The 19883-nt window shown below is 44.5% G+C and overlaps 1 protein-coding gene across 2 annotated transcripts; it reads right to left on the reverse strand.

Moving 5' to 3' along the window:
• Positions 1 to 919: 919 nt before the first annotated feature.
• On the reverse strand, positions 920 to 12452 carry ppox (protoporphyrinogen oxidase). Of its 2 annotated transcripts, XR_010803950.1 has the most exons (14): positions 12369 to 12452; positions 10657 to 10764; positions 10392 to 10526; positions 9666 to 9781; positions 8332 to 8464; positions 8064 to 8208; positions 5589 to 5782; positions 5436 to 5499; positions 4703 to 4821; positions 4489 to 4602; positions 3055 to 3204; positions 2218 to 2872; positions 2102 to 2144; positions 1695 to 1784 (listed from the first exon to the last, which is right to left on the reverse strand). XR_010803950.1 is itself a non-coding variant. In XM_066677843.1 (13 exons), exons 2-13 carry the CDS (start codon positions 10741 to 10743, stop codon positions 1651 to 1653), a joined length of 1434 nt encoding a protein of 477 aa, XP_066533940.1. In that variant the 5' UTR covers positions 10744 to 10764; positions 12369 to 12452; the 3' UTR covers positions 920 to 1650. The 2 variants fall into 2 exon arrangements, 1 of the variants encoding a protein (XP_066533940.1); XM_066677843.1 differs by lacking the exon at positions 2218 to 2872 and having other exon boundaries at positions 920 to 1784.
• Between the last annotated feature and the right edge of the window lie 7431 nt (positions 12453 to 19883).

The following is a 19883-nucleotide window of genomic DNA, read 5'->3' on the forward strand; positions in this document are numbered from 1 at the left end:
AGTGAACTACATCAGTCACAAACTACACTGTACACACACAGCTCCTCGCTCCCTCTACAGTGAACTACATCAGTCACAAACTACACTGTACACACACAGCTCCTCTCTCCCTCTACAGTGAACTACGTCAGTCATAAACTACACTGTACACACACAGCTCCTCTCTCCCTCTACAGTGAACTACGTCAGTCACAAACTACACTGTACACACACAGCTCCTCTCTCCCTCTACAGTGAACTACATCAGTCACAAACTACACTGTAGAAACACAGCTCCTCGCTCCCTCTACAGTGAACTACATCAGTCACAAACTACACTGTACACACACAGCTCCTCGCTCCCTCTACAGTGAACTACATCAGTCACAAACTACACTGTACACACACAGCTCCTCTCTCCCTCTACAGTGAACTACATCAGTCATAAACTACACTGTACACACACAGCTCCTCTCTCCCTCTACAGTGAACTACATCAGTCACAAACTACACTGTACACACACAGCTCCTCGCTCCCTCTACAGTGAACTACATCAGTCACAAACTACACTGTACACACACAGCTCCTCTCTCCCTCTACAGTGAACTACGTCAGTCACAAACTACACTGTACACACACAGCTCCTCTCTCCCTCTACAGTGAACTACGTCAGTCACAAACTACACTGTACACACACAGCTCCTCTCTCCCTCTACAGTGAACTACGTCAGTCACAAACTACACTGTACACACACAGCTCCTCTCTCCCTCTACAGTGAACTACATCAGTCACAAACTACACTGTACACACACAGCTCCTCGCTCCCTCTACAGTGAACTACATCAGTCACAAACTACACTGTACACACACAGCTCCTCGCTCCCTCTACAGTGAACTACATCAGTCATAAACTACACTGTACACACACAGCTCCTCTCTCCCTCTACAGTGAACTACATCAGTCACAAACTACACTGTACACACACAGCTCCTCGCTCCCTCTACAGTGAACTACATCAGTCACAAACTACACTGTACACACACAGACAGCACTAGAGTTCAGATTCACACAGAGGATGCTGTATTAGAAATATATAAGCAGTGTTAAGATGTAGATTCAGTAATTTTATGACTTGAATAGTGCACTACAGAGGGAGTATGTATTGATTTGGGATTAAACCTGTTTCTCTCATATGTCAATGTTTTGATGTCTCTTTTTAAGAGGTACTATGGCCCCCTACTGGACTGGAATGATAAAGAAGCTAATTTCGTATTCGTCTGGATGAGGACATTTTCAAAAATGATGAGAAATAAACCACCACCACCTCTTTTTCGAGCTGCTAATGTAACTGTAACGCCACTGGACAGCTCAACACTCAGGAGGAGAGTCCCTACAGTCCATCTGGTATTTACTGCACACTCTGTACACCCCCACCCACCCCCACACACACACACACACATAGACCACCTCGCACCTATAGACCCCTTAAAAACCCACTGACTCCAACTTCGCTGAGTTGTGTATAATTTATTAAAGTAACTTTTTGTGGTAAATATACACTCCGTAAACACAATATAAAGCTCAAGTTGAAACACACTGAACTCTTCCTCTAAAGCCATCCATCCATTTGGGTCAGAAATAAACCCACAGTCCCAGTGTAAATCAGCATCAGACTTTTCCCACAAGTCTCTCGGCCGCCTGGCGCCCACTGAATATGACATCACTGACGGAGACGCCATCGTAGGAGGCTCCCGTGAGGGTGAGAGGAAGAGAGGCATCGCTGATGTAACCCCTTATGTATTCTGAATATTAAACAAACAAAAAAACTCTTTAAAAACTGAATAAAAAAAACATAACCCAACAGATGTCGTCTAAATTATTACAATGACCTATATATTCCAGTATCAATCCATATTATAAACTGGATAGAGTTCGAGTTACAAATTTAATACTTATTATTACTGTTACTTTATTAGCATAGCCCTTTAAAAGGTTTATTAACAAATACCCTAATGTCTCCTACAGTATAACGCTACAAATACCCCAACATCGATCATATCACAAATATAGATTACGAATGATAAAAGTCATGATTAAATTAATTGAAATAAACTCTTACCGAGTCGTCTCCAGTGTCCTACATGATACTGAGGGATGCAGTTCTATAAGAACACAAACAGATGGTAAACAGTGTGTGGGAGCGCTACTGTAGCATTTTGTGATTGTGTGTGTTACCTTCTTTAAAAAAAAATAAAAATGGCCGCCAGGAAACAGCACGGTAAAAACAACGCAAAGTGCCCCAAACAAGTCGAGTCGTGTTGGTGCAGGAGAACGCTGAGTCAGACATCGATCAAACACCTCTGTGTGTGTGTGTGTGTACTATGAGTGAGTCACAAAGAGAGGGAGAGAGAGATGAACAGTTTTCATCCTCCTCCTCCTCCTCCTCGTCTCTGTGAGATCTCTGTGGAGGTCAGAGGTCCCGGTTGTAGGATCAGACGAATGATCCGAGCGTCTGGAGTTCCGACCAGGCCCCGCAGAGAGAGCAGAGACGTGGTTTACTATGCGTTTAGCTACTACCACGTTGTGTATTGAGTGTCTCAGCCTCCAAGTCTGACTCTGTGAGGTCAGATCTCAAGTCTTTGTCGAGACTCAAGCGTCTGAGATGCGAGTCAAGTCTTGAGGTTCGAGTCCTGTGCCTTTGTGGTGTCCTGGGCACTAGCAGAGTGAGTCAGAGTCTGGTTTGAAGTCTGTTCTGGACGAGAGTCTGGGTAGAGTTCTCTCAGGTTTGCGATGTAAATCCGAATGCTCGCAGACCTCTGGAGCTTTGAGAGAGACGTAGGAGGGGGGGAGCACATCTCCGGCCATCTGCTCGGGTTAAGAGCGAGCGGTTCTGAGTCCAGAGGGATGAAGATGAACCCAGAAACACAGTCAAACGAGCAGTGGAATATTACAGAGATAAAGCTACAACTTTAGATGAAACCAATGAAGAACTCAATGAACTCTGTGACTAACGGTGTTCACTGGAGGAATGGAGTTTCATTCAATACTTTAACATGTAGAAAATAAACAGACCTTTAACACAGAAGCTTTGCTCCAGACAGGTGTTTGTGAGACGTTCAGCTGAGTTCTCAGAGCCTCAGAAGCTCGGTCCAGAAGCACCTTCTCAGTCACAGAGTCTGGGTCTCCGAACACCTCCTCAAACCAGGCTCCACCCATCATCACCTCGACACAAACACAGACAGAGTCAGAAACAAATGAGCTGAGAAAACCAACAGTCTTTATAATGGTATAGAATTTATAGACAGACAAATCCCTTGTTCAACGCATACAGGCATTACTGTACGAATCAGGAGCCCACCAACCTACACACTGTGAAACAAGACCCCACCATTCAGTTTCCTGTGCGCTTCCTGAGTCAGAAAACACGGAATAAAACGAGTCGTTCTGATTCTGCTCCGCTGCTGACGTCAAGCTCAGATTTTAGAATAGCCCCGCCTCTTCGTCTGAGTTTGTCCAATCATAAAGCGCAAAGCTGACAGATGCCACGAGTGCGGAGAAATACAAGCACTGAGTAAAAACAGAGAAAACGCGAATCGAGAAGAAAGATAACAGAGTGAAAACGGCTAAAAACCAGAGCTTCTGCTCCTCGCTCCTCACTGCTGTGCGCTTGGGGTCGGGGTGAACAGCGAGCGGCTCGTTATCAATTAAAGGAACAGGCGCTGAAAGTGGGCGTTCTGAACAGGGGGAGAACACTGCTGTGGGGCTCATGGTATTGCATCTGCACTCTCTTATCTTGAGCAATGTACACCTGCTATTTTTAGACCAAAAAGGTCACAATGAGATGCTAAAGCTTCAGAAAAATCAAGCAGAAATTGGAATGAGCTGTGCCCACGTTTCCTCCAGCTCTTTTTTAAATGCCTATATCTGAGGAAGACAAGCACATGATGCATGTTTTCCCGCCGTTTAGATCTTCCACTGTGTGTTTAGGCTTGTATCACCAATTCCTACAGAACACAGACAGAATGCGTTAAACGTACGTCGGCAAAACCTCAGTTCAGAGCCCAGAGACTGTGATTTACAGAATGACCACTCACCAAGTCCGACAGGCTGTTTTTACAGGAGGAAAAAGCCCATTCTCAGCGTTTTGCTCCTCCATTAATAATGATTTAAGTGGAGCAGGAGTGAATAATTCACGGTTTTGTGCGGTTGTGGCGCTGAAGGCTATTTCTGCCGTGTTTGCGGTGTCCCTAATGGCCAGAGGGGAGTGGAGTATTTGTCAAACACATTTCCCTCTGTTAACAAATGGAGATGTGCTGAGGTAGAGGACAGAAGAGGCTGATTCTGAGAGGATGAGACTGTGAGTGCCGGGAAGGGTTTGTTTGAATTCCAGCCAAGTTTTGACTCAAAAACACAAGAGTGAAATTAAAACTGTTACTAACAAGAATGGGGGGGAGGAGGGGGCAGACCAGAGAAATGTGATAGTATTGTTGTTTATTGTTGTCTCACTGTGACTCTGGTGGAGTCTTCTCCTCTACGACCGTGTTGTGGAAAAGGAACAGAGTCGTAAACCACCCCCAGCAATCCTCGATCCTCAGAGGAGGGCACCAAGTGACCGAAACCCTGGAAGAATACACACACACACACACACGCGTTTGGTTGCTTCTGATTGGTCGCAGGTGATAAGCTGTGTGTTAATGCATTACATCAGTTGTTTTCTGACCGTTACTGGCAGCACAGAGCCGCTGAACTCCAGGTTCACAATCCCGACTGTGGCCGTGGGAATCTCTCGCAGCTTCTTGGACAGAGGCTGGGCATCAGGGGGCAGCACTGAGGCTAATGCTGAACATGCACACACACACACAGACACCATCACACACACAGACACACACCATCACACACACACACAGACACCATCACACACACAGACACACACCATCACACACACACACAGACACCATCACACACACACACAGACACCATCACACACAGACACCATCACACACACACACACACACACAAACACACACAGACACCATCACACACACACACAGACACCATCACACACACACACACACACACACACACACAGACACCATCACACACACACACACACACACACACACACAGATACACATACACAGACACACAGACACCATCACACACAGACACATACAAAAAGGTCACTACACACTGCAAAGCTGACAAGAGCTTGACTTAACTGCCAGTTACTGCAATTATGATTTGCCTTGATGTGTGTTAACACCAAGGTCGCGGTGGGTCCGGAGCCTACCCGGAATCATTGGGCACAAGGCAGGAACCTACACCCTGGAGGGGGCGTCAAATGTCCTCTTAATGTCCTACGTATCGTGTCAATACTATGGATATTTTGTTTACTACAAGCTGTCCTTCACATCATATGAATGAACCAATAGAAATGCTCCAAAAATGCTCACCTGCTGCAGGCAGAGCAGAAATCACATGGTCAGCTTTCAGCGTGTGTCCATCCTCCAGTTTAATCTGTTACAGAAAACGGCAAAAAATAATAAACACCCAGTCCTCAGTGTCCTCAGTGTCCAGAGTATCCGCAGTGCTCTCCTGAGCCTCACCTCCCAGCCGGACGCAGTGTAATCCAGTCTCCTGACGGGGGCGCTTTTATGGACCTCCACACCCTGATGCCTCCTCAGAGCCTCCTCTACGGCTTCAGGAAGAGCCTGTAACCCTCTCCTCAAACTCCACTGAGCCCAGCGCTCGCTCTGAGCTCTCTGCACCAGAGGGGTGCACTCCACCAGGGGGCGCTTCTCTTAAACAGGAGACAGTTTTTAAATCAATCTTAATATCTGTTTAACTGGATTTAGACCAGGATTAGTGCTGTTTAATTGGACTTAGACCAGGATTAGTGCTGTTTAACTGGATTTTGACCAGGATTAGTGCTGTTTAACTGGATTTAGACCAGGATTGGTCCTGTTTAACTGGATTTAGACCAGGATTGGTCCTGTTTAACTGGATTTAGACCAGGATTGGTGCTGTTTAACTGGATTTAGACCAGGATTAGTCCTGTTTAACTGGATTTAGACCAGGATTGGTCCTGTTTAACTGGATTTAGACCAGGATTGGTGCTGTTTAACTGGATTTAGACCAGGATTAGTCCTGTTTAACTGGATTTAGACCAGGATTAGTCCTGTTTAACTGGATTTAGACCAGGATTAGTCCTGTTTAACTGGATTTAGACCAGGATTAGTGCTGTTTAACTGGATTTAGACCAGGATTAGTCCTGTTTAACTGGATTTAGACCAGGATTGGTCCTGTTTAACTGGATTTAGACCAGGATTGGTGCTGTTTAACTGGATTTAGACCAGGATTAGTCCTGTTTAACTGGATTTAGACCAGGATTAGTCCTGTTTAACTGGATTTAGACCAGGATTGGTCCTGTTTAACTGGATTTAGACCAGGATTGGTCCTGTTTAACTGGATTTAGACCAGGATTGGTGCTGTTTAACTGGATTTAGACCAGGATTAGTCCTGTTTAACTGGATTTAGACCAGGATTAGTCCTGTTTAACTGGATTTAGACCAGGATTAGTCCTGTTTAACTGGATTTAGACCAGGATTAGTCCTGTTTAACTGGATTTAGACCAGGATTAGTCCTGTTTAACTGGATTTAGACCAGGATTAGTCCTGTTTAACTGGATTAAGACCAGGATTAGTCCTGTTTAACTGGATTTAGACCAGGATTAGTCCTGTTTAACTGGATTTAGACCAGGATAAGTCCTGTTTAACTGGATTTAGACCAGGATTAGTGCTGTTTAACTGGATTTAGACCAGGATTAGTCCTGTTTAACTGGATTTACACCAGGATTAGTCCTGTTTAACTGGATTTAGACCAGGATTAGTGCTGTTTAACTGGATTTAGACCAGGATTAGTGCTGTTTAACTGGATTTAGACCAGGATTAGTGCTGTTTAACTGGATTTAGACCAGGATTAGTGCTGTTTAACTCGATTTAGACCAGGATTAGTGCTGTTTAACTGGATTTAGACCAGGATTAGTGCTGTTTAACTCGATTTAGACCAGGATTAGTGCTGTTTAACTGGATTTAGACCAGGATTAGTGCTGTTTAACTCGATTTAGACCAGGATTAGTGCTGTTTAACTGGATTTAGACCAGGATTAGTGCTGTTTAACTGGATTTAGACCAGGGTTAGTGCTGTTTAACTGGATTTAGACCAGGATTAGTGCTGTTTAACTGGATTTAGACCAGGATTAGTGCTGTTTAACTGGATTTAGACCAGGATTAGTGCTGTTTAACTGGATTTAGACCAGAATTAGTGCTGTTTAACTGGATTTAGACCAGGATTAGTGCTGTTTAACTGGATTTAGACCAGGATTAGTCCTGTTTAACTGGATTTAGACCAGGATTAGTGCTGTTTAACTGGATTTAGACCAGGATAAGTCCTGTTTAACTGGATTTAGACCAGGATTAGTGCTGTTTAACTGGATTTAGACCAGGATTAGTCCTGTTTAACTGGATTTAGACCAGGATTGGTGCTGTTTAACTGGATTTAGACCAGGATTAGTGCTGTTTAACTGGATTTAGACCAGGATTAGTGCTGTTTAACTGGATTTAGACCAGGATTAGTCCTGTTTAACTGGATTTAGACCAGGATTAGTCCTGTTTAACTGGATTTAGACCAGGATTAGTGCTGTTTAACTGGATTTAGACCAGGATTAGTCCTGTTTAACTGGATTTACACCAGGATTAGTGCTGTTTAACTGGATTTAGACCAGGATTAGTGCTGTTTAACTGGATTTAGACCAGGATTAGTGCTGTTTAACTGGATTTAGACCAGGATTAGTCCTGTTTAACTGGATTTAGACCAGGATTAGTCCTGTTTAACTGGATTTAGACCAGGATTAGTCCTGTTTAACTGGATTTAGACCAGGATTAGTGCTGTTTAACTGGATTTAGACCAGGATTAGTCCTGTTTAACTGGATTTAGACCAGGATTAGTGCTGTTTAACTGGAGTAAGAGCTGAATTAATCCTGTTGGATTTAACGGTATCCGCTCTTTTAAAGTTCCGCTCACCGTAGCCCATCAGCATGCCCAGGACAATGGACCCTCGAGCCTGTTCCGCTTTGTACAGCGGTGGGAAACAGGAACGAACACTCAGCTTCCTGCTGTCCCCCGCAAACACTCCGCGGCACAGAGCGTCGATCGCTATATCTGCTAACTGCACACAGTGAGACGTAAACAAGATGCCTTACCGTCCACTGAGAGACAACTGAGACAAACTACTCCGCCTTAAAGGCTCCTTTAATGACCATTTAACATCATTTTAGTGACCCCCCTTCACCTCAGAGCCCAGTCGTCGGGACACAAATGAGTGCATGGACTCATCCTCCTCCTTCCCCTTACTGACCCACGGCTCCTGCAGCACGCTGAGCATTATGGGACGGGAGAACGGAGGGATGGTTCGCACAACCCCGCTGGAGAACAAACAGAGGAATATGTAAAGGACTTTTATCATTTACTTCTACTCCTGGGAAAGATTTTTGCGGACCCCAGAAATAAACATCAACATAAAATGGAATTAAAATATCAAAAATATAATAACACAATTATTTCTAAGACAATGGGTCTGTCCCATAATGTAGTGAGCAGTCTACATAGAGAGCATTTAATGTCACGGTGTGCACGCCCCCGACCCCTAGGCTGACCCAATTCTTAGACACATTAAATACGCTGCCTACTGAGACACCTTAATCTGACTTAAACTTCATTCATTCATTCATTATCTGTAACCCTTATCCAGTTCAGGGTCGCGGTGGGTCCAGAGCCTACCTGGAATCATTGGGCACAAGGCGGGAATACACCCTGGAGGGGGCGCCAGTCCTTCACAGGGCAACACACACACATTCACTCAAACATTCACACCTACGGACACTTTAGAGTTGCCAATCCACCTACCAACGTGTGTTTTTGGACTGTGGGAGGAAACCGGAGCACCCGGAGGAAACCCACGCAGACACAGGGAGAACACACCACACTCCTCACAGACAGTCACCCGGAGGAAACCCACATGGACACAGAGAGAACACACCACACTCCTCACAGACAGTCACCCGGAGGAAACCCACGCAGACACAGAGAGAACACACCACACTCCTCACAGACAGTCACCTGGAGGAAACCCACACAGACACAGAGAGAACACACCACACTCCTCACAGACAGTCACCTGGAGGAAACCCACACAGACACAGAGAGAACACACCACACTCCTCACAGACAGTCACCCGGAGGAAACCCACGCAGACACAGGGAGAACACACCACACTCCTCACAGACAGTCACCTGGAGGAAACCCACGCAGACACAGAGAGAACACACCACACTCCACACAGACAGTCACCCGGAGGAAACCCACGCAGACACAGAGAGAACACACCACACTCCTCACAGACAGTCACCCGGAGGAAACCCACACAGACACAGAGAGAACACACCACACTCCTCACAGTAGACAGCAATATGAGGTCTAAAAACGGGGACAGCCTACGTGTCAGGAGCACGCACACTGTGACGTAAAATGCTCTCTAGTTAGACAGCTCACTAGGTTCTGGGACAGACCCGGCGTGTCTATGTACGACTGGACAACGTTCATCAGCAGAGGGAGGCAGTCTGTACCTGAGTGAGGACGGCATCCTGTGCAACTGGCCTTTAACGTAGAGGAACCGGTTTTTTGAGGCAGCGTGGTCATGAGGAACCGGCAGAAGCTCACTCTCCAAATCCAGCTCAGACAGCTACACGGAACACAGGAGAACCTTCTATTAGAACATCTACCTAGAACACTCAGAATACACCCAAAGAGCTTTTACCGGGACGCACCACTTCTACCATTGACTTTTAAAATTGACTTAGAACACACACTTAAACAGCAACCTAAAACTCTCTTAGAACATCCAATTATAACCTTCAGGTAGAACCCACGGTTAGAACCTTAACGGGCACAAAATGTGGGTCTTAAAAAGGGCTGTAATCTTCAGATTTCGAGTCTGAAACCAGTGCTGCTTACAGTGTCTTTAAAGGTCAGTCCCATTTCCTTATCTCGACTGAGACTAATTCCCAGGGCTGATAGTGGAAAAAATTCCTGATCCTGAACTTTTTCCATGCCTGGGAGAGGTGGGCATGGATAAACTATGGCGTAGCCTGTGCTAACACCCTACACTGCATTTATACTTCTGCGTTCGTGTGTCTGCAATTTAAACCTCTACAGAGGGAATGTGTGGGCGGGAACACGAGGCTATTACAGTAGTTATTACACTAACTACAGTTGTAATAACACCGAAAGTCTAAGCACTTTTATATTGTACCAATTATTCTTATAACATTCTATAACACAGTTATAAATACCATGTTTAAAGTGTGTTTTCCTGCTGGTCCTGCAGGTCGTATGGCACGAGGTCCGTGTTCAAACACAGCGCCATCTTCTCTCCTGGTGGAGTTTATCCAGCCCCCACAGCGGCCACTGGACTCCAACAGCACCACCTACAGGAGCACAGAGTAACAACAGTTTATACTCACAATAGCTTATATCTCCGAATGAAAGTGTTGGCTTTTGCTCTAGAATCAGATGAAACAGACAAACATTAATACATTTAATAAATGTGGGTATTACCTTGGACACCTGTGAGCTTTTGCTGAGGTGGAAGCAGGTGGAGAGCCCCCCGATCCCACCCCCTAACACAGCCACACTCTTCAGCATTCAGCCCACACTCACAGACACCTGCAAACACAAAACACACAGGGAGCTCCTCATTAGGCAAGCATTATAACTGTAATAAACAGCATTCTGTAAAGTGGATATATTCTCCTCGTCTCCACAGTGGAACACAGTTCTGGTTCTTAATAAAGAACTGCTTTGGTCCAAACCCCACAGCAGTGTTCTCCCCCTGTGTAAACAGCCCCTGTTCAGAACGCCCGCTTTCAGCACCTGTTCCTTTAAATGATAATGAGCCGCTCGCTGTTCACCCCGACCCCGAGCGCACAGCAGTGAGGAGCGAGGAGCAGAAGATCTGGTTTTTAGCTGTTTACACTTTGTTATCTTTCTCCTCTTCTGCTCTTATTTCTCCGCGCTCGTTGTGTCTGTTTGGCTGCATTTAACCTCGTCTTTGAGCTTGGATATTCTCAGGAGATAGGGTGCCATTTTGTTACATACCAACGAGCCCACAGGAAACAGACCTGGAAGTGGTGCACACAAATTTCATAAAGTGTACCTACCTTTTAAGAGAAAGATATGGTACTGTCCCCTACTCTAATGATTTCAGAAATGCACTACAACCAACAAGACACACTCTGTTTCTCTAATAAAAATCAGAGACGAAGGTATTACAAAACCTAAATAAATGGTGTTATTAATAATGCACTGTAAATCTGTATGTTTTTGGGGGGTTTTTTGCAATAAAGTTAAGCTGTTATCAGCTACAAATATGAATGAAAACAGTGTAATATATGAGTTATATTGTCTCAGACTGTTTGTGCAGAGCAGTTAAGTGGGAGTAAGAGGGCGGGGGTCTCTGATAAAAAGCCTTATCTTCTTTATCAGGAGAAACACAGAACGTTCCACAAGAACACGAAGAAAAAAAGAAGAAGAAAGGTTAAAACAGAAGAATAACCTTCTAAAAATGGTCTAAAGTTCTATATGTGAACGTTTGGCTTCAGTCTTGGCCACCAACATAAAATCTTCAAATCCACAGAGTGCTATAATGTAATAAAGTGGTTCATTTTTTATTATATACAGGTGTCAAAATATTATTCACAATAAAATGTGGATTATTCTTTATAGACTGGTTAAAATGATTTTTTAAAAATTTATAGTTAATTAATAAATCGTTTTTAAGCAAATGCTGATTTAGAAAAAATATCTGACATGAAGATGAAGGACTATAAACTTTAAAAGACTAAAAAGAAACAATAAAAATTAATATTACGAAATTAAGGATCATTATAAAATATATATCAATTCCAACGACTATTATTTTGTAGATTTAAATGTATTTCAGTGATAAAAACTGGGGGAAATATGCCATATTTAGCTCTTTTAAACAAAATATTTTATATATCGGTAGAACAGTGAACTTTCATATGGGAATTTTCCGTTCCACCTTAAATGGTGCAGGAGTTACATTGCTGTACCATTCTGGCGCCTGACGTGCTAGACTGAAACTGCTGAACCATTTAAGGTGGAACGGAAAATTCCAAAACATTCAGAGTTTTTCCACTTAAACTTCTTCCAGTACTTCCTGACAAACAGTTGGCAACACAAAACATTCATCAGCTGATCGTTGTCTTTTGGTTTTCTCAGGAAAAATAATGAATAAACGTATTTACCTGTTACAAAACTCGGATATTTCACCCACTCCGTGACTGTCCTCCTGCTCCTTCTGTTGATAAGACAACGCTCCTTATCTCCACCTACCGCTCTGGAGACACCAACACACACTCAGCCATGTTATAAACTCATATCTTTGACAAAAATTAATATAATAAATTTTCTAAAAAAATCTGCAATGGACCCATAAAACATATGGATCTCATAAAGTGGCCAAAGCACTTTAGGTGGGTGTTTCCAATAAAGTTGCCAACCACTGGTTGGTGTTTTTTAAACAGTGTTCAGCCAAAATGGGGCTGGGGGTTTCCAATAAAGTGGCCAGGTGCAAGGTGAATGTTTCCAATAAAATGACCTGGAATTATCCTATATTTTAGGTGTTTCCAGTAAAGTGGCCAAGCATAAAGCCTTGAACTATAAGACATGTATTTGCTATAAAGTGGCCAGTGTGTGTAGAAGGTAGTTTTTAAATCGTGTATAACTATAAACTAAGAAATAATCATAATTCTATTTTATTTGTTTTTTACATTTTGTATTTATTTACATTTATTTGCATGAGTAAACAAATGATATACATAGACTTTAGGCATCTGATAGAATAGAGATGTATATTGGTTTAGTCTTAAAGATACAGATTATTAATTTTATTACAAATATGTGCACAGCAGGTAGTGTCGCAGTCACACAGCTCCAGGGGCCTGGAGGTTGTGGGTTCGATTCCTGCTCCGGGTGACTGTCTGTGAGGAGTGTGGGGTGTTCTCCCTGTGTCTGCGTGGGTTTCCTCCGGGTGACTGTCTGTGAGGAGTTCGGTGTGTTCTCCCAGTGTCTGCGTGGGTTTCCTCCAGGTGACTGTCTGTGAGGAGTGTGGTGTGTTCTCCCCGTGTCTGCGTGAGTTTCCTCCGGGTGACTGTCTGTGAGGAGTGTGGTGTGTTCTCCCCGTGTCTGCGTGGGTTTCCTCCGGGTGACTGTCTGTGAGGAGTGTGGTGTGTTCTCCCTGTGTCTGCGTGGGTTTCCTCCGGGTGACTGTCTGTGAGGAGTGTGGTGTGTTCTCCCCGTGTCTGCGTGGGTTTCCTCCGGGTGACTGTCTGTGAGGAGTGTGGTGTGTTCTCCCTGTGTCTGCGTGGGTTTCCTCCGGGTGACTGTCTGTGAGGAGTGTGGGGTGTTCTCCCAGTGTCTGCGTGGGTTTCCTCCAGGTGACTGTCTGTGAGGAGTGTGGTGTGTTCTTCCTGTGTCTGTGTGGGTTTCCTCCGGGTGACTGTCTGTGAGGAGTGTGGTGTGTTCTCCCCGTGTCTGCGTGAGTTTCCTCCGGGTGACTGTCTGTGAGGAGTGTGGTGTGTTCTCCCCGTGTCTGTGTGGGTTTCCTCCGGGTGACTGTCTGTGAGGAGTGTGGTGTGTTCTCCCTGTGTCTGCGTGGGTTTCCTCCGGGTGACTGTCTGTGAGGAGTGTGGTGTGTTCTCCCTGTGTCTGCGTCGGTTTCCTCCGGGTGACTGTCTGTGAGGAGAGTGGTGTGTTCTCCCTGTGTCTGTGTGGGTTTCCTCCGGGTGACTGTCTGTGAGGAGAGTGGTGTGTTCTCCCTGTGTCTGTGTGGGTTTCCTCCGGGTGACTGTCTGTGAGGAGTGTGGTGTGTTCTCCCTGTGTCTGCGTGGGTTTCCTCCGGGTGACTGTCTGTGAGGAGAGTGGTGTGTTCTCCCTGTGTCTGTGTGGGTTTCCTCCGGGTGCTCCGGTTTCCTCCCACAGTCCAAAAACACACATTGGTAGGTGGACTCAAAAGTGTCCGGAGGTGTGAGTGAATGTGTGTGTTGCCCTGTGAAGGACTGGTGCCCCCTCCAGGGTGTGTTCCTGCCTTGTGCCCAATGATTCCAGGTAGACTCTGGACTCACTGCGACCCTGAACTGGATAAGGGTTACAGATAATGAATGAATGAAGCTTTGTTACTGCGCCCACTCGTACGGGGTGCATTATTAATCTGTACCACTAGAGGGAAGCACAAGACTAAAGTCACTGGGCAAATATAAATATAGGAATGGCAAATATCTTTTGTATATTATTTATTTATCCCAGTTTGCATATATAATACCATGGTGTGTGTGTGTGTGTGTGGGTGGGTGGCAGAAACACTGCCTGTAATACACAATAATCTACCTTAAAGTTCCCCCTTAAACGATGCAACTGTTACAGCGAGTATATTTGTAGAGAAATGTATGGCACCTTTATACAATAAATCTAACAGAGAACATAGTGTAATTAAGTTTTAAACACATACATGATTCAGTAGCATACAGTAGGATATAAAACATATACAGCACATTCTGATACTCAAGGTTAATTTATTTACAATACAAAATAATTTATCAAGATTTCCAGGAGATTGATAAGTTTCTGCTTGTGTCTGTTGTCTCACCTTTAAATTCAACACTTTCACAAAATTCCACACTACAGCTACACATATCTTTCAAAATCAGTATGAAATCAGAATACACAGCTCTGTTGAGGTGTGGCTAATTATATCTGGTTTGTTTTTCTTGTCAAAAATAAAAAAGGCACAAAAATATTTTACTCCGTTTCTCCCATGATTACCAAAAATAAACAACCGTCTAAAACTACATTTTAGTGACTCTAGGACACCTTGGCAACTTCCTGAATGTTATGATTTGAGAGCTAGCCACTTGCTAGCTACGTAGCTTCAGTACATAATGAAATGACTTAGCTGCTCAGCTACATTTAGCGTAATATCCCACTGAAGTTGTATTATTGTGTAGTGTGTCAGGCCCATTTTAGTAACTAAGCTGGATTTCTCTGCAACAGAAAGGAATGGGAGCAAAGATTCATCTGTTATCGGTGGTATCTATAAGGTCCTAAACACTGTTTACAGGTGGTGCTTTGTAGCAGGAAGTGGCAGAGATGGGTCTGAGGGGAGTGTTTGTATAAAACTGCTGAGGTTTCTCTATTTGACTGAGCTCTGAAGGTGGTGTAGATGTATCCTTCGCTGCCTTACGTTTCCTATAATCCTGTGTAGACATCAGCACGTGTCAGAAGCAAGTAGCAGCCATTTGGTAAACCCAAATAAGTTTATTTAAATATATTACTTCTGATTAGCACACTTTAGCTTATCTGTATCCTGGCAGATCTGTATCTGTCCTGGTGTATTGCTACATTCACATCGGTGTCTCAGACACCGGTTGGTTACAGGTATTGTCAGCATTGGCACCAAGGCATCAGGTTTGCTGCCTTCTGTTTTGGAATCAGCCAATGGGAAATTTAGACTTGGACGTCCTTATATGGACATAACACCCTGTACAGAATAAAAACACAACTTCTGTGAAAATTGGCATTTGTTCTGAAAGAGAATGTTTTAATTGTGAATTCTTGTGTTTATTTTCAGGGGGTGAAGGTCAGAGTCCGGGGTCGTGACCTCCGCGACTCGAGGGAGGGCAGCGAGGCAGTGCTGATGGGACTGGAGGCGGAGTCACTCCATCGAACCCGGTTCCGGGTTTTTCTGCACGCTGGAGATTTGGGCACTTTGTAAAGGTAAACATCGTAATGCACCAGGGGGCTTCTTGGGGGTCGGTTCCTCACAGATTTGGGAAGATGAAGCTCAACATCAATGGTCATCCTTCCCTGTGAAGATACACAGGCACACACACACACACACACAGTGCTACACTAGTCACACTATACAGCACTATTTATCCACCCCAGCAGTTATCCGCTACCTCCGGCACGCTCGAGTGGTATTTATGATCCAGAATGAATCAATCAACATCAGCACCAGACTTCACTGAATGCCACCAAATCCTCACAGCAATGTTCCAGTATCTATTGTAAAGCCTTCCTTGAACACACTCCTGACAATGCCCTTCATTTTAGGAGAAAATATGCACTGGTATTTTTGGATGATTGCGATTTTAACCAGCCACAGTCCAACCTAGCAACAGTAACTATGGAAGGACACCTTTGTGGGTGGAGCTTGAAGAGACTATCCAACTGTGCTTAACGTGACTGTATGAAACAATGGTTAATATCATTGCCCACCCAGGCTTTAAAGGAGATGCCAAAATTAGTTGGACTTATCCCCCCACCCCTCACTGGTCTGAAGGGTGGTCTGGACCCTGGGGGCTGTGGCTAGTGGTGTTTTTTCTTTCATCTCTTTCCGTCCACTGATTTCCATCAGAAAAGCTTTTCAGTGAAACTCACTCAAAGCCAAAGTCATTAATAACCTCAGCCATCCCTCATCAGGACACAGCAGACCACGGTCAGCACACACTGCAACTAATGAACCTGCCCCTTAGCCACAAGATTAAAACCACTGCCAGGGGACGTAACACTGATGATCTGGTTACCTTACCTCCTGTGGGGGGTGTCAAGCACTCGTGCCTGATATGTCCCACCCCCTTCCACAGGGGGCGCTGTAACCAAATCATCATTGGTAATATTCACGTGTAGGTTTTTATATCGTGGCTAATCAGTGTATAATTGCATAGTTGTGCAGATGTCTTAGACACCAAATATAACGATATATTAATTAATTCATTCATTCATTGTCTGTAACCCTTATCCAGTTCAGGGTCGCGGTGGGTCCAGAGCCTACCTGGAATCACTGGGTGCAGGGCGGGAACACACCCTGGAGGGGGCGCCAGTCCTTCACAGGGCAACACACACACTCACATTCACACCTATGGACCCTTTTTAAGTCACCAATCCACCTACCAACATGTGTTGTTTGGACTGTGGGAGGAAACTGGAGCACCTGGAGGAAACCCACGCAGACACAGGGAGAACGCACCACACTCCTCACAGACAGTCACCCGGAGGAAACCCACGCAGACACAGGGAGAACACATTCTTTATATATATATATATATGAAGTACTATCCAAATATTATATGTATGATCCTTCCTGACACTATTACAGACAAACGTGTGTGTGTGTGTGCGTATGTCTCAGGCGGCCAATGGCATCTCTCTCTCTTAGATCCGTGTGCAATCGTTCCACCACATCTTCAGCCAATCGGCACGCAGAGATCCAGCCTTAATCCCAGCATGCATCAACTTGGATATAACACACATCCACCAAGTACACACTCTGTCACCTCTTCACCTTCTCACTCCTTCACTCTTTCGTTTTCACTCTCACCTTCCATTGCCTCTTTCACTCAGCTGTGTTTATTTCACTGTCTGACAGCTGGAAAACAGATCTACTGCAGATTTAGGTCAGAGAGAGAGAGAGAGAGAGAGAGAGAGAGAGAGAGAGGGAGAGAGAGAGCATGGAAAAGAACAAGGAACAGAAAAGGGAGTGACAGAGAAGGAAAATAGAAAGAGAGTAAGAGGTAGTGGCATGTAAAAGGCAGTGAAAAAAGGCAGTGTGTGTGTTTGTCAGTCCTTCATGACCCAGAGCATCTGAACGAGTTTCCATGGTAACAACACCCTCAGCATTGCATTTACATGAGAGTCACCATCTCTCCAGAAGAGAGAGAGAGAGAGAGAGAGAGAGAGAGAGAGAGAATGGGAGAGGAAATAAGAGAGAGAAGGAATGTGACAATGATAGAGAGTAAGGCAGAGATAAAGGAAAAAACTGAGGAAAAGTGTGTGTGTGAGAGAGAGAGAGAGAGAGAGAGAGAGCAAGAGAGAGATCTCTTCACACTGTTTACACTCTCTAACACTGTCACCATGGCGACAGGAGGAGAATTAGGTAATTCAATTTGGAAAAATGCAGTAATATTGAGAGTGAGAGAGAGAGTGAGAGAGAGAGAGAGAGAGAGGGAGAGGGAGAAAGAGAGAGAGGGAGTGTGTGAGAGAGAGTTAGAGAAAGAAAGAGTTAGAGAAAGAGAGAATGCAAGAGAGTTAGAGAAAGAGAGAGAGAGGCAAAGAGAGAGAGAGAGTTAGAGAAAGAGAGAGTTAGAGAAAAAGAGAGAGAGAGAGAGAGAGAGAGAGAGAGAGAGAGAAGAGGAAGAGGGAGAGAAGCAAAGGAGGTAAGGGGATGGGGAGAGAAGAGACAGACTGAAAAGGAACAAAGAGGAGAGATGAAAATGAAAGAGAAAGTAGGCAGTGAATTGGAAAGTAAGAAAGAAAGACAGACAGACAGAAAGAAAAAGAATGTAAGGAAGAAAGGAACACTCCTAAAGGCCTGTTCTGAGGCTGCAGACAGTGCCCGGTCTGATCCGGTCAGGAATCTGGTCATGAATTTCTCAACACTGAAGACAGCTCTGAGGAGAAATGAATGATTTAAATGGAGTTGAACATAGAAAACACATTGGAATGTGATTAAAGATGCAGTCTACGCTTTCACAGCCACGTGGAAGGAGCCCCTTTATAAATAAGCTCATAATCAGCCTCCAGCTGAAGCACCGGGGGATGGTGAGACAGTTTTACACGGAGTTCACAGTCGGTGTGTAGAGACCATTCACAAACCTCACTCAGTCGCTCAGAGTTTACCTGCAGGCGCTGCTAAGGAATCCTGGGTAATTTCCATCTTCAGAACCTTTAGGTTGTATTTACCTTAGTATTCCCATAAATTATTTCCACGTTCCCCTGAAGATGTGTGGTCTTTCTGTAGCAGAGCCACGCCCAAATAAAGAGATCCAGGTCTGAGCTGGATGCCCATATAAGGAGTTCTGCCTCTGCATTAGTTACATCCTTATATGGGCATCCAAATCAGACCTGGAACTCCTTATATGGGCATCTGAATCAGACCTGAAACTCCTTATATGGTCATTCAAATCAGACCTGGAACTCCTTATATGGGCATCCAAATCAGACCTGGAACTCCTTATATGGGCATCTGAATCAGACCTGAAACTCCTTATATGGTCATTCAAATCAGACCTGGAACTCCTTATATGGGCATCCAAATCAGACCTGGAACTCCTTATATGGGCATCCAAATCAGACCTGGAACTCCTTATATGGGCATCCAAATCAGACCTAGAACTCCTTATATGGGCATCCAGATTAGACTTGGAACTCCTTATATGGGCATCCAAATAAGACCTGGAACTCCTTATATGGGCATCCAAATCAGACCTGGAACTTCTTATATGGGCATCCAAATCAGACTTGGAACTCCTTATATGGGCATCCAAATAAGACCTAGAACTCCTTATATGGGCATCCAAATCAGACCTAGAACTCCTTATATGGGCATCTTCAATGGTTTGTTAGGCCTGTGTTAGGTCTGTACTGTAGGTGTTTCCAAAAAATGGCCAGTACATATTTAATATATAGTGTGTCAGACTGTTTGAGAGAATATGTGTGTTATGTGTGAGAATATGTGTAGTTTCAGTGTTGGTAGGAGTATGTAATTGTTGCATTTGCGTTTATTGTATCAGTGCGTGAACGCAGGGAACTGCAGAGGAATATAATAAAGCCATGCATTACTGCAGCAGAGAGACAGAGAGAGAGAGAGAGAGAGAGAGAGAGAGAGAGAGAGAGAGAGAGATACAGTGGGAGAAAGAGGAGACAGAGGAGAAACGGTGAGCAGGAAGACCCAGGGACGAGGCGGTTCATGTTAAAAAGGTTTA

Source organism: Hoplias malabaricus, chromosome 1, assembly GCF_029633855.1.
Source record: "Hoplias malabaricus isolate fHopMal1 chromosome 1, fHopMal1.hap1, whole genome shotgun sequence".
Lineage (NCBI taxonomy): Eukaryota > Metazoa > Chordata > Actinopteri > Characiformes > Erythrinidae > Hoplias > Hoplias malabaricus.